Source organism: Triplophysa rosa, linkage group LG1 (assembly GCF_024868665.1).
Source record: "Triplophysa rosa linkage group LG1, Trosa_1v2, whole genome shotgun sequence".
Classification (NCBI taxonomy): domain Eukaryota; kingdom Metazoa; phylum Chordata; class Actinopteri; order Cypriniformes; family Nemacheilidae; genus Triplophysa; species Triplophysa rosa.
The window spans coordinates 14,069,284-14,084,395 of NC_079890.1; the positions used below are offsets into that span (position 1 = coordinate 14,069,284).

Genomic DNA, 15,112 nt, shown 5'->3' on the forward strand with positions numbered 1-15,112 from the left:
CCCCCCCCCCCCAACCCCCCCCCCCCCCCCCCCACACACACCAATAATTTGCCTGAAGAGCTTCTCAAAAATGAAAATTATTTTTGGGTGAACTATCCCTTTAACATGACCAAATCAATCTCCTTAAGATCCATGTTACCATTTACGTGGAAGCAACTGCCTTACCCTCAGAGAATGATCTTACTATGAGAAATCATGTTTCAGTGAACTTACTATCATAAAACCAGTCACGAGATTGAATGTACAGCTGGTCTCTGAGTTCAATCCAGATATCCACAGCTGCCGAAAAATAACTCTTATCTTATAATAATGAATTACAAAATGTATCAAATGTAATATTAATATAATGATGCAACATTTTTATTTTGATTGGAGGAAATGTAAAGCCACAAATGAGAAACTAGTGAAATTCCCTATGCGTGAGTGAGGTGGCCGTGCTGAACTTCAAAGTTATGACACGGAACACATTCATTTTTTACATACACGGAAGAACCGACACATTTCTAATGATTCAAGAAAAAGGAGACTGGAGAGAAAGGAAGGGAAAGTAATGAATCTGTATTCTGTATACATATACTGTATGATGTATTTGACTGTACCGGGATTGTGTGTAAAGATAATAATCAGATAATTTGTTGTTTTTTTGCAAAGGATTCCACATTACTTACTGTTTTATGTGTTGCTTTATGATTCAGAAGGCTTTTTGTACAGCCATGACTCAGAAGGGTACACCCTGCATATGGGACAAAGGTTTTAGCTCGGCTTTCCAATGTAGTTCTTGTCACTTGTTTCAGGATGTTTTAGGCTGTAAAAATGGAAAAGACTCCCTGCAATACAGACACAAGAGTATGATATCTGTGCTGGCATAATACATAATGATGATCTATATTAACAATATATCAGTAATTTTACAACAGCACATATCCTGTCTTAAAAGCTGAAAAATGTATCACGGCCCCAATTTATTATTGTAAACTAATTTGTATAAATGGATCAAATGACATTATTTGTTCATATGAATTTTTGCTTGCACTTTTCCCACTTGCCCTCACTTCTTCCTTGTATGACTGTAAGAGCACTTACTTTTGAGAGGGTTGCGTTCAAAAAGAAAGAATCAGCTAAGCAAACAGATGTAAAGGTATTAATGGTGCAATAAAATTTTGAAATGTGGTTTAAAAGAATATTTTACAGCATTACACTGTATTTAAGTTATGCATCTTCAAATGCGCTTCATGTTATATCAGTGCCTGTATATGACTAATCTATTAAAATAAAGAATATGTGTACAAAAATATTCTGACCTAAACTAACCTTTCAATGTCACATTGAAATGATCCCCTTTTAAGTTTAGCCTGGACTAAATTCGCCAGTTTAATTGAAGAGTCTTTTGACCCATCGTGCTGTAGTGGCTTACACTGATGGGCTGGACCGAAGTTGGAAGAGAGTTCCTCAGGGCGCCTCTTTTTTTACAGGCATCATAAACATACACGTGTTATCAAAGGGTGAAATTTTAGTCACAAAGGAATGATTCCCATCAACTCCAGTCACAGTACAAAGTGAATAGCATCAGAGCAAATGCTTTAAAACAATGATTCATTTTCCAGTGAGATAATATGTCTTTATTTTAGTTACTTACAAACTTATCAACTGAATGACTAGTACATTTTTTTTAAATTGAATTACAATTTATATTTAACTGTTAAAGGGACAGTCCACCCAAAAATGAAAATCCTGTCATCATTTACTCACCCTCAAGCAGTGGTGTAAAGTATTGGAGTAAATGTACTTAGTTACTTTACTTAAGTATCTTTTTGGCTACTTTGTAGTTGTACTGAGTATTAAAGATATTAGCAACTTTTACTCTCTACTTAACTACATTTTTGAACAAGTATATGTACTCTTTACTCCACTACATTTGTAATGACTAATGCAATTACACATTACATTTTGCATGGCACCTATCTTATAATTAATATTGCCATTTACAGGGCAATGAAGGTACTACAATCTTGTGGATTTTGCCATAACTTACAAAAACTTGTCAACATGGCTTCTTTATATGAATATGAGTGCAGTATCAGGTAGATGTCAATCGCTGGCGGTTTATACATGGTTAGCCCTTACCCGCTATTTCTACAGTAATATATTGGCAACACTGTTGCCAGCTAGTTACTGTAGGTCACACATCTACAAAAGCTCTTATTTTTAAAACTAACTCTTCCTAAATGTGCTCTAAACATGTTTGCTCAAAATTTGACCATATGGTGGGACTATTGCCATGAAGTGATGTAAACCAGTAAAAAGAATGTATAGTATTTCAATTTTCAAAAGTGCTCTCACACTATATAGACAAAATATTAACCTATAGAATGAGTCGGACACAGAGAAATGAACAATTCACATATGAATCTCAACAATGGTGACAATCAACTGAACAGCTTCATGCTGCAATGCATGCTGGGTACATAGTACAAAACTCATTCATGATTGTTTGTCACCATTGATGAGGTTTGTATGTCAAGTGTCTAACTGTGTCTCAATTGCAAAGAAAGATTTTCTGACAGAGATCTTTCCATTATAACATGTAATCACTTTACCAAACATATCTTAATAAATCTTAAATGCTATATTATTATTATTTAATGATTGAATTCTTTCAGATGTATCTTCAGTTACTAAGCAAACATAAAGTTGCGGTTCCTGTAAAGTCCCTTTCAGTGTTATTGTATAAGTGTACATTTTAAAGCTACAAGAAAGTCAAAGAGTCCAACCAAAGCAAACACTGATCGCCATAATGGTGACTTAAAACATAATTGAACCACTATGAACTAGAGTTAAATCTCAATAAGATCTTACACAGATGACAGAAATAAAGTGAAAGTGGTGTCTGTAATATGTGAAGATGTTATTGATGTTTGTGTTTAATTCTCCTCTGGTGAAATCTTGACAGATTTATTGTGTTCATCTGTTATTTACACTTGTTCATCTAAGACTGTGTGACTTAAGTGCGTTAATAGATTCTTTAATAATGTATCTTCAAACAGCCATTGCAGTAGTTTACTGTAAAACACCTACAGTAACTAGCTGGCAACAGTGTTGCCAATGTATTACTGTAGAAATGGCAGGTAAGGGCTAACAGTGTATGTGAAATGAGGACATGACTGCAGCTGGCGATGAGGCCCAAACCAGCATGTCCAGTGCAAAAAGGCTTTGACTTTTTAATTCTACTTAACATTATTTTATTTATCTGTTATATTGAAGAGACCCTTTTGAAGGAGTTTGGTTTACTTATGAGCACTTGAGCTTAAATGAGACTTAGGGTGTTTGTAATGACGTAGGTTATGGTGTCGACCATGATTTGTTGCAATTTTGAGGTGTTCAGTCTTATTATGATTTAAGAAAATAAATGCGATTGCTCTCCTCACGAATCAACTGTTTTTCACTGACGTGTCTCTTAAGTGTTGAGGACTAGTGCTTCTTTGAGCCTACATTCAGTATGAGTAAAATACTCAAGTACTGTTAAAATCAGATACTCTGAGACTTTTACTGAAGTCGTTTTGGAATTGGTGACTTGTAACTTGTAATGGAGTAATTTTCACTGCAAGGTATCTGTACTTTTACTTAAGTATGGTTTTCAGGTACTCTTTACACCTCTGCCCTCAAGTGTAACCTGTTCATGTATTTGTTTGATGAACACAGAGAGAGATATTTAGAAAGAATGCAGTAACCAAACAGATCTCTATCCCCTATTCACTGTCATACCTCAAAAAATTGATTTGTTGAATTTACTTAAAAAAGCTGCGTCAAGTGGTTCCACGCAACAATATTAAGTAATTTGAGCAAATAACACTTTAGTTGTATGAACAAAATAAATTCAAGTAATGTTGACAAAACTTTTTTGAGTAAATCCAAACCATTCCGATTGTACCAGTAATTTTAAGTTAATTAAACTCAATTTTTATCCTTCTCAATGGTACTTTTTGTTGTCATACATAAATTATATACAGACTTACTGCATGTAAGTCAAAACACAATGAGCAAATCAGATGAGAGGCATCTCAGTACTGGCATTAGCACAGTTAAAGCTCATTGAATGATGCGATAGACATTAAGCCTGCGCATAAACCTCTCACAGCCTAAGCATATGTCTTCAAAACAATGGCAACCCTAAAACTAAAAAATACAACAAACTCTTTTAAACCTCAAAGATAAATGAACATTAAGCACAAACAAGTCTGTTTTCTTTACTGAAAAACACTTAAAATAACACTAAATTTCGAAATTTACTGCCTAAATGCAGCAGTGGTGTAAAGTATTGGAGTAAATGTACTTAGTTACTTTACTTAAGTATCTTTTTGGCTACTTTGTAGTTGTACTGAGTATTAAAGATATTAGCAACTTTTACTCTCTACTTAACTACATTTTTGAACAAGTATATGTACTCTTTACTCCACTACATTTGTAATGACTAATGCAATTACACATTACATTTTGCATGGCACCTATCTTATAATTAATATTGCCATTACAGGGCAATGAAGGTACTACAATCTTGTGGATTTTGCCATAACTTACAAAAACTTGTCAACATGGCTTCTTTATATGAATATGAGTGCAGTATCAGGTAGATGTCAATCGCTGGCGGTTTATACATGGTTAGCCCTTACCCGCTATTTCTACAGTAATATATTGGCAACACTGTTGCCAGCTAGTTACTGTAGGTCACACATCTACAAAAGCTCTTATTTTTAAAACTAACTCTTCCTAAATGTGCTCTAAACATGTTTGCTCAAAATTTGACCATTGGTGGGACTATTGCCATGAAGTGATGTAAACCAGTAAAAAGAATGTATAGTATTTCAATTTTCAAAAGTGCTCTCACACTATATAGACAAAATATTAACCTATAGAATGAGTCGGACACAGAGAAATGAACAATTCACATATGAATCTCAACAATGGTGACAATCAACTGAACAGCTTCATGCTGCAATGCATGCTGGGTACATAGTACAAAACTCATTCATGATTGTTTGTCACCATTGATGAGGTTTGTATGTCAAGTGTCTAACTGTGTCTCAATTGCAAAGAAAGATTTTCTGACAGAGATCTTTCCATTATAACATGTAATCACTTTACCAAACATATCTTAATAAATCTTAAATGCTATATTATTATTATTTAATGATTGAATTCTTTCAGATGTATCTTCAGTTACTAAGCAAACATAAAGTTGCGGTTCCTGTAAAGTCCCTTTCAGTGTTATTGTATAAGTGTACATTTTAAAGCTACAAGAAAGTCAAAGAGTCCAACCAAAGCAAACACTGATCGCCATAATGGTGACTTAAAACATAATTGAACCACTATGAACTAGAGTTAAATCTCAATAAGATCTTACACAGATGACAGAAATAAAGTGAAAGTGGTGTCTGTAATATGTGAAGATGTTATTGATGTTTGTGTTTAATTCTCCTCTGGTGAAATCTTGACAGATTTATTGTGTTCATCTGTTATTTACACTTGTTCATCTAAGACTGTGTGACTTAAGTGCGTTAATAGATTCTTTAATAATGTATCTTCAAACAGCCATTGCAGTAGTTTACTGTAAAACACCTACAGTAACTAGCTGGCAACAGTGTTGCCAATGTATTACTGTAGAAATGGCAGGTAAGGGCTAACAGTGTATGTGAAATGAGGACATGACTGCAGCTGGCGATGAGGCCCAAACCAGCATGTCCAGTGCAAAAAGGCTTTGACTTTTTAATTCTACTTAACATTATTTTATTTATCTGTTATATTGAAGAGACCTTTTTGAAGGACTTTGGTTTACTTATGAGCACTTGAGCTTAAATGAGACTTAGGGTGTTTGTAATGACGTAGGTTATGGTGTCGACCATGATTTGTTGCAATTTTGAGGTGTTCAGTCTTATTATGATTTAAGAAAATAAATGCGATTGCTCCCTCACAATCAACTGTTTCTAGTTTTCACTGACGTGTCTCTTAAGTGTTGAGGACTAGTGCTGCTTTGAGCCTACATTCAGTATGAGTAAAATACTCAAGTACTGTTAAAATCAGATACTCGAAGACTTTTACTGAAGTCGTTTTGGAATTGGTGACTTGTAACTTGTAATGGAGTAATTTTCACTGCAAGGTATCTGTACTTTTACTTAAGTATGGTTTTCAGGTACTCTTTACACCTCTGAAATGCAGTCTTGCGCAAAGCGTGCTGGGAACTGAAAATCCCCCTCAATCAGTCATGTTGAATTAACTTGTTTATATTAAGTAAACTCAACAATAGGTCCAATATTATAGGGTTTTGCGTTCTACTCAACAATGTTAAGTTGACCAGTCAAACACTTGTTAAGTAAAGCTGACAGATCTAAATTTTTAGTATAAATAACATAGTTAACTTACGTTAATTCAGTTACTTGCATGCCTTATGTACTGTGAACAAGGATGGGTTAAGTAAAACTAACAGCATCGACAGTTCATTTTTTGAGTGAGTATAGGTAAAATAAATATATAGGAGTCAATGGGGGATGAGATCTGTTTGGTTACTGACATTCTTTCTAATATCTTCCTTTGTGTTTAGCAGAACAAATAAATTTATACAGGTTTGGAATAAGCTGAGGGTGAGTAAATGATGAAAGAATTTTCAATTTTGGGCAAACTATGCCTTTAACTGTTTAACCAAAAATGTATGTTTTACATGATTTATTGTGTTGTACAGCATAAGACAAAATAAGTTCTTCAAGATTTCAGCAATGAATTAATCGCTATTCAGACCGGTCAAAAAGTCACAGTGAAAATAGGTGATAAACAACATGGAGGTATCTGGTTTCAGAGTTCCGATTTATTATGCAATAGGTTCTGTGTTGAGCTGAAGTAACATAATTGTATCTTATGATACGCCCTCACTCAGAGGATAGGGGGAACACACCCTGCACCTATCACAAGCAGTTACTGATTCACCAAATTGGTTTGGTAATAAGCCATGTAAAATAAAATACATGAAGGTGATAAAAACGGATACAAGCCCTCCCTCACCGACTGTCCATTGATCATTCCTTTATAAACCCTCAGTGCTCTCAAAGCTGTCTCAGTAAAGCAAACACCATCCATTAATCCAGATATGGGACATCTGGAGTTAATACTAGTCTTAACATGGATAACAGTTTGCTATACCACAGACAACAATGAGAATAGGTGAGATTATCATAATTATTCAATAATATAATTTCGGAGTCGTAAGAATTTAAGCCTATTTTTACTTCTATGCTTTTGACATTTTTCTTTTCTAATGCATTGCAGATTTCACTCTATTTTACCTTAGACCATGTAAGAGAAGACGCAATATCACAATGATTTAATTAAATTCTCTGAATTAATTAATTTAAATTAGAAAGTATCCTCTCAGGTAATCTGATCACAAAGCATAAAAGTAATTGCAGATAAATGTTATTATGTCAATTATTACCAAATACTGTACTACAAATAATGTTCTACATGCCTTATTTAGTTCATTTATACATCAAATACATCTTAATACAATTTTTACAGATTTTAATATATAATGTACACCGTAAAAAATATTTTACAGATTATTTCTGTTATTGTTTAACAGATTTTTCACGTATAATGTCCAAAAAACTGTAATTGTACGCAGAGGTGGGTAGTAACGCGCTACATTTACTTCGTTACATTTACTTGAGTAACATTTTGGAAAATATGTACTTTTTAAGTAAAATTAAAAGTGTGTACTTTTACTCTTACTTGAGTAAATTTCTAATAGAAAATCTGTACTTTTACTTCGTTACATAACTTACATTGCGTGACGTTCCTTCGTTCCTTCATTTTAAAATATGCTTTTTAAAATGCGTTGTTTATTTCAAGGTTGTCGTCTCTTTTTACGGGCATTCCCGAGTGATCGATTCTTTTGAGTCGATTCGTTTGAAAGCATTAATTGAACAATGGGCAAAACCATTTGAATAGGCTAATGAATCAGTTCAAATGATTTGTTCAGTTCGCAGCACGATCTGAATCATCTGAAGCAGGATTACTCACTCCTCGTAGCGCGAAACTTAAGAACACGCAGAACACAAAGAGCGTTGGATGAAGTGGATATTAATCTATATCTATACAGTCAAAACTGCAAATGTGTCATATTGTTTGCCAGCAATGATAAATGCCCGCCATATGCGCGCACCCGCGCGACCTGTTCGTCAGACACAGCAACATGCGCGTTACCTGTCAGACAGAGAGACGTGGGCTTGCAGAAATATACATTTGAAGAACAGAAGGAAGAAAACTTGTTGATGGGCGTGTGGTTCACTGTTTACTGTTTGTTTACAAGTAAGAGCGTTTCACAACACACACGTGACACAACACGACACAACACGAGAAAACATGAGCTTTGTTCAAAAATGTGTATTTCATTTAAGAGAGCACTGCAGATGCTCTAGATCATCTAAGGAAATGCTCTGAGTTTAGTTCATGCTTTAGTTTGACATGGTCTATTATTCTAAATAAGTTGTGTAAACTACATTGACATCAGGACTAGATGAAATTTACAGAAATGCTCGTCTCTTCTGTGTATGTTTCTTCTTTTGTCTCTGTATGTATATTGCAAAGATATCTGCTTATGATAATTAAAAATATTGATTAAAATGTAATATTAAAATATTGGCGTTAATATTAATTTTATGTAGTAGGCCTATATAATCAGATACAAAGTAACTAAGTAACTAGCTACTTGAGTAGTTTTTTCATTGCATACTTTTTTACTTTTACTCAAGTAATTTTTAAAATAGTGACTTTTACTTGAGTAACAATTTCTCTAGTTACTTGTACTTTTACTTGAGTAAAGATTTTGGCTACTCTACCCACCTCTGATTGTACGAAATTTTACTGTTTTACATGTATTTTTGAAATGCAGTCAAAAACTGAAAAATTACAGAAAAAGACTGCAAATTTACAAGAACAATGGGAAAAACATGTAATTTTACTGGAAAAACTGTTATTTTATGGTTTATTTCTGGCACCCCATCTGCTGGAAATTCCCATTTTTTTTCCATTTATTTTAGAAAATATGGTGAAAAAGTGTGAAATTACAGAAAAGGCCTCAAATTTCCAGAAAAACTGGGGAAACTTGTAATTTTACAGAAAAAAACAGTTATTTTACCGCTTATTTCTGGCAGCTGGGATGTTATTCTGTAAAATATTTTTACAGTGATGTATAGGCCCGGTTTCAAAGACGAGGCTTAGCCTAAACCAGGATTATGCCTTAGTTAAATTAGGCAATTTAAGTTGCTTTTGTTAAAATGCAATGGAAAAAACATTACTGATGTGCATTTTAAAACAATACAATGGCACTGATATATTTTAAAACATGTCAGGGAAAGTTATTTTCAGCTAAAACAGCTCAAAATTAATTTTAGTCTGGGACTAGTCTTAAACCTTGTCTTTGAAACCGGGCCATAATGTATAAATTAACATGGAAGAAGCGTGAAATGTTCTAAGTATAGCTGAACTAAGCCTGATTTTTCTTGTATTTTCTACAGATATGCTTTGACAGAGAGAAATGTTGGTAAGTTATTATTTATAAACAATGCTATAAGAACAATGTGTAGCCATTGAATGACAACAATTGCCATTTTCCTGACGTATGGCATCAGAATGCTGGCTTTTTTATTCATTTCATTCAAGAAATACTTTTATTATATATAACTTTTATTAATTACAGTATTTCTAAATGTATGTGTAGAATATTTTATATCTATATCTTATTTATGAAAACATACTGGGGATTGGTTCAGACTTTTTTTCAAAAAGAGCTAAGAAAGCACAGTTTAGAATTGCACAACATGCTTAAACTCGTGTAATTAAGCAAGGACACACCGATAACTTCACAAAAGAGCAAGAGAATTGCCCTCATAAAGCCTATCTAAGGTCTATGACAATTACAACATATTATAAGAACATTTATGGCATCCTGCAATCTCATTTTAAGATGTATTTTTTAAGAGATCTTCCTTAAATAAGGATTTTTTCAATTAAATATTAAATAAAAGATCAGTGTTGACAACTATCCCGCACTTTAGCCCATTTTACAAGCTTCCAACAATAATTGAGCTATATATTTTGCAGGAAATGTCACGTTAGGCTAATATGTATAGTATGTAAAATAACCTGCAATTGTATAAAATAGAGATGGCAATAGAATTGCAAATGTTTTGGATTGCAGCTATAATATAATAGTAAAGAAATAAAGCTTCAAATATTACATAGAAGTAAACCTGTTTTCAATCATTTTAATCATTAATTAAGCCAGAAAATAACTCAATTAGTGTTTAGTTTTACTGCTCTCAACAACACACATAAAACAGTTTTAAACTAAAATGCTTTGTTTTTCTCTCTATCAGTGTTAGCTTCATGTGACTTTAACAGAAATGAAGAACCTTTCTGTAACTTCAGACAAGACTTGACAGACAACAGTGACTGGACACGTCATATGGGACCGACCCCGACGCCAGGCACTGGACCTCCTGGAGACTATCCCGATGGCTGTAAGTATAAGCACCATCAAAGAGCAACAATGTAGTGGTCAACATTCATTAGAATATAATTCAACTGGGACTTTTTAAAATAGTAAATACAGTTCAACGTGATAAAATATTACTGTAAAATTGTAATCTTACACACTAGATTTATGGAACAATCTGGACTACAAATTTGCCCAAACCAGGCTGCATTTACTTTAACCAATTTAGTATTAGGCTAAAAAAGCACAGTATTGTTTTTTCTTTTTTCCTTTTCCTTGGTCTCATGCATTGTCAAAGTGAACCCTTCTCTCCATAGCTGGATTTTATATATACCACGAGGCTGACAATGTTGTGAATGGACAGAAGGCACGTCTACTCAGCCCAACTATTAACAATGGACCTGCTGAGATCTGTGTACAGTTCTACTACTATATGTACGGCTCTGACAACAAAAATGCTCTAACTGTGCTGGCCAAAGGTCCTGACACTGAGGAACAGCTATGGCAGAAAATCGGCATACAAAGCCCGTCATGGCTTGGGGCTTCTGTCACAGTGCCTATTCTAGCTGGACAGACTGTTGAGGTGAGCATGTGTCTGTGCTCAAGTATGGTAAAATAGACGCCTGTGTGTAAAGTAAAGTATTCTTGTGTAGTTATAGACTGCTCTGCTTATAGGGTGAACATTAAGGCTGTTACGCCTGTTTTAACACTAGCCTTTAGATGATACAGTGTTTATGGCTGCAAGGACATTGTCTAATCTATATTGGTTTTATCCACACTTGCAGTCATAAAATAATCAACATGCCAATGACAGAGATTGCTTTGTTTGTGACAACATGAACGAAATTCCCAGAGCATGAGGGAAATTGCGTTCATATAGCTGTTATGTCTTTTTTTCTAGATTGTGTTTGAAGCAATGCGAGGGCTTTCTTCATCATGTGACACTGGCCTGGATAACATTGTAATAAGCGAGGGAGCCTGCCCTGGTACTTTACTTCATTCATATACTGCATGTTTAAAGATACACATTTACCTACAGACTCATTAATGCACTACATGGACAAAAGTCAGTACCTTTTGGAGTACATTTTAACACATTGTTTATGCAGGTTGTATAGCTGGGTGTGATTTTGATGAAGGCGACTTCTGTGGCTGGACAAATGTGGAATCTGATGAGATCTTTGGCTGGGAGTTTTGGACTGGACCGACGGAAACACCAGGCACTGGCCCTGATGATGACTTCTCCAAACCAGGATGTGAGGACGTGATCAAGACAACTATGATTTGAATTTCTGCTTTTAGAAATATTGTCTCAACGTTTTTTTTTTTCAACATAGTGGGGAGATACCTTTTAATGGACTCAGCCTCTAGCGTCGAAGGAGCCGCAGCTCAGCTCTGGAGCCCCACTACTTCAGCTGCTTCTTCTGGTTGCCTCCAGCTTGACTTTTATTACTACATGTTTGGCAGTGCCTCCAACATGGAGCTGAAGGTCCATGCAGTCACAGCTGGTACGATCCCACAAGTTTTCAGTAGGATTTTTCACAGTTGTTCATCAGAATGGAGTTTATGTAAACAGTTTGTTAAAACATCCATAAATAAAAAATTTGATTTTATGATATCATATTCATACTGTAATACTTATAAATTCAGATACAATTTCTAGTTTTCAAACTACAGTATGGTCGCCATTGGTTTATTATAATTATTATATTATTATAAGTGGTATAGTTAAATGAAAATAATGTATTTTATTGTAGGTGGACCACTGGGAGCCCCTATTTTTAGCCTAAAAGGAAATCAAGGTCAAGGCTGGAAGCCAGCAATGGTTCGCTACATCGGTACGGCTGATATGCAGGTAGTTTTTTATTCCATTCATATAATACTTCATGAGTTAGAAAATCTTGATCGGATCCACTTCTTTAACAGTAATTTAAATTCATCATGCATGTTGCCAAAAATGTTTAAACTGCTATTCATATTTTCTTTTTAGTTTGTAATTGTTGGTGTTTTTGGTGAAACAGACAAGACAGATATTGCAATTGATAGTCTCTGCATTACTACTTGTGAAGGTAGGTGGTAAACAAAAACCTTTCTTGATGTTCTCTTTCTAAAACTCCTTACCAGTTACACAATACACATTTTATGATAAAAGAATTCAACTTTTTATATGTATTATGTTTTCTAAATTTGTTGTAGATGAAAATCCATCAACTCCTAAACCATCAACACCGCAACCTACTACACCTAAACCATCAACACCGCAACCTACTACACCTAAACCATCAACACCACAACCCACGACTACTAAACCAACTACTACAAAACCACCACCAGGTATGTCACTCTTGTTTAATTTTCCACAGAAATGTTTCCTAAAATGTTAACATTTGTGTAGCTAAACAAGTCTTCACGTCTTCCAACAGTGACATGTCCTCCAGATTCTGAGTACATTGAATGTGGTCCAGCCTGTATTCCCAGCTGCAACAAGCCTTCCACAAACTGCAGCGGTTCATGTATCAGTGGCTGCTTCTGTAAACCAGGATTTGTTTTCCGTGGCCGGCGCTGTGTTCCTATTGAACAGTGTGGATGTCTAGATGAAGACAACAATTACTTTGAGGTTTGTGAGTTTTCATTCATGTTTTACTTGTGATCAAACTCTTTGCTCTAAACTGAGTCTGTGTTTACACTCAGCCTGGTGAAATTATATTTGGAAACGGCTGCTCCAAGTTGTGTCGCTGTGTTGGCAACTACACTTTTGACTGTGTGGACAACAGCTGTGATCCTGTGACAGAAGAATGTCGGGAGGTTGGTGGAGTGCACGGATGCTACCCTAAAGGTATGACAGGAAACTTCAAGCTTCCCTTATAACACTTTAAATAAAACCTTGATTTTAAACTTAATTTGAGCAACTTACAAACCCATTGCTGTTATCATAAAGGTTGTACACATTTGTCATGAGGTCAAGTGTGTTTTCAATGTGTTTGACACTGATGAATTTTTACCTGACAGGAACCTCGACCTGTGTTTCCTCTGGTGACCCCCATTACACCACCTTTGATAAAAAGCGCTATGACTTCATGGGGAACTGCACCTACCTGATGTCTGAGCTTTGTAACACCACAGATGTGCCGTACTTCGCTGTATACACAGACAATGAGAATCGCTTCAACAATCCTCGTATCAGCTATGTAAAAGCAGTTCATGTTCATGCTCTGGGAGTAAAAGTGTCTATTCTGAAAGGAGGGATTGTGCAGGTAAAACACTGCTGATGATGTTCACACGTTCTTGTCTATTCACTATTATATCTCTACATGTACAGTACTTCATAATTAATGACACATTCAGATGTATGGTATGTTGTATGATGTTTTTCAGGTGAATGGTACCAATGTGAATATTCCTGTTACTCCTGTACCTGGTGTTGACATTTTCAAGTCTGGCACACAATACACAGTTTCTTTAAACTTTGGTGTAACTGTACGTTATGATGGTAACCACTATATGGACATTAAATTTATCAAAGAGTGAGTATGATTCATTTAACATTCGTTTATAAGATCTTTTATGGTCTTTTAAATGTCTCTACATCATTTTACAGCTATGAGGACAAACTTTGTGGTCTGTGTGGAGATTACAATGGAGACCCTAAAGATGACTTCCGCACCCCCTCTGGTGAACTGGTCCAAAGCCCTAAAGACTTTGGTAACAGTTGGAACACAGACCCTGAGTAAGACAACATTCAATGTTCAAAGTGTTATCAAGCAAACTTGTCTTGTCCATCACAGATGACCGACCTTTGATTCTTTCCTTCAGGTGTGATAAAACGGATGTTGATTCATCTCCTGGTTGTACAGATACTGAGCTGGACTTGTATGAAGGACTCGCTTACTGTGGTATCATATTGGACACCAATGGTCCATTTGCTGCTTGCCATCCAAAAGTCAACCCCAATGTGAGTGAAATCAAATCATATCATATCATTTGTAATAATGCATAGTTCTTGAGCATTTAATGTATACTATTTTTTATGCTATGTAGGGTTTCTTCAAAGACTGTTTGTTTGATGTGTGTGAGCTGGATGGTGCTCAGTCTGTATTGTGTGAAGCAATAGAGGCGTATGTCAATGAATGTCAGCAACGTGGTGTCACGATTGGATCCTGGAGAAACAGCACCTTCTGTCGTAAGTCATAATAACAAATGATTTTTTTTATTGGACAGTGTTTGCACTAAACTGTTTTTGGCAAACTTTGCGAAGAGTATAATATTTTTCAGTTTAACACACAGTCTTCTTCTACAGCTCTGAAATGTCCAGACAATAGTCACTTTGATTCGTGCGTCCCAGTTTGTCAGCCGTCCTGTTTCCCAGTTCCACCAAATCAGTGCACTGGACCTTGTTCTGAAGGATGTTTGTGTGATCCTGGGTATGTCCTCAGTGCTGGACAGTGTGTGAAACAAGATACATGTGGCTGCATTCGTAATGGACAGTACTACCATGTGAGGAAATACATATGAGTATTTTTTATGAATAATAAACAAGTTTTTTTAACCTTTGTATTCACCTACTGTATTAAC

The 15,112-nt window shown here is 35.2% G+C and overlaps 1 protein-coding gene across 1 annotated transcript in view; it reads left to right on the forward strand.

Moving 5' to 3' along the window:
* Positions 1-713: 713 nt before the first annotated feature.
* Positions 714-15,112, forward strand: part of zanl (zonadhesin, like) — a 29,716-nt gene continuing 15,317 nt past the window's right edge. Inside the window, exons 1-17 of the mRNA XM_057323902.1 lie at positions 714-726; positions 10,422-10,565; positions 10,858-11,123; positions 11,442-11,526; positions 11,650-11,796; positions 11,878-12,048; positions 12,298-12,395; positions 12,531-12,609; positions 12,737-12,874; positions 12,964-13,157; positions 13,232-13,376; positions 13,550-13,794; positions 13,916-14,064; positions 14,139-14,267; positions 14,354-14,492; positions 14,579-14,720; positions 14,838-15,034. Of these exons, the coding sequence (XP_057179885.1) occupies positions 714-726; positions 10,422-10,565; positions 10,858-11,123; positions 11,442-11,526; positions 11,650-11,796; positions 11,878-12,048; positions 12,298-12,395; positions 12,531-12,609; positions 12,737-12,874; positions 12,964-13,157; positions 13,232-13,376; positions 13,550-13,794; positions 13,916-14,064; positions 14,139-14,267; positions 14,354-14,492; positions 14,579-14,720; positions 14,838-15,034 (2,481 nt within the window). The remainder of the gene's footprint in view (positions 727-10,421; positions 10,566-10,857; positions 11,124-11,441; positions 11,527-11,649; positions 11,797-11,877; positions 12,049-12,297; positions 12,396-12,530; positions 12,610-12,736; positions 12,875-12,963; positions 13,158-13,231; positions 13,377-13,549; positions 13,795-13,915; positions 14,065-14,138; positions 14,268-14,353; positions 14,493-14,578; positions 14,721-14,837; positions 15,035-15,112) is intronic.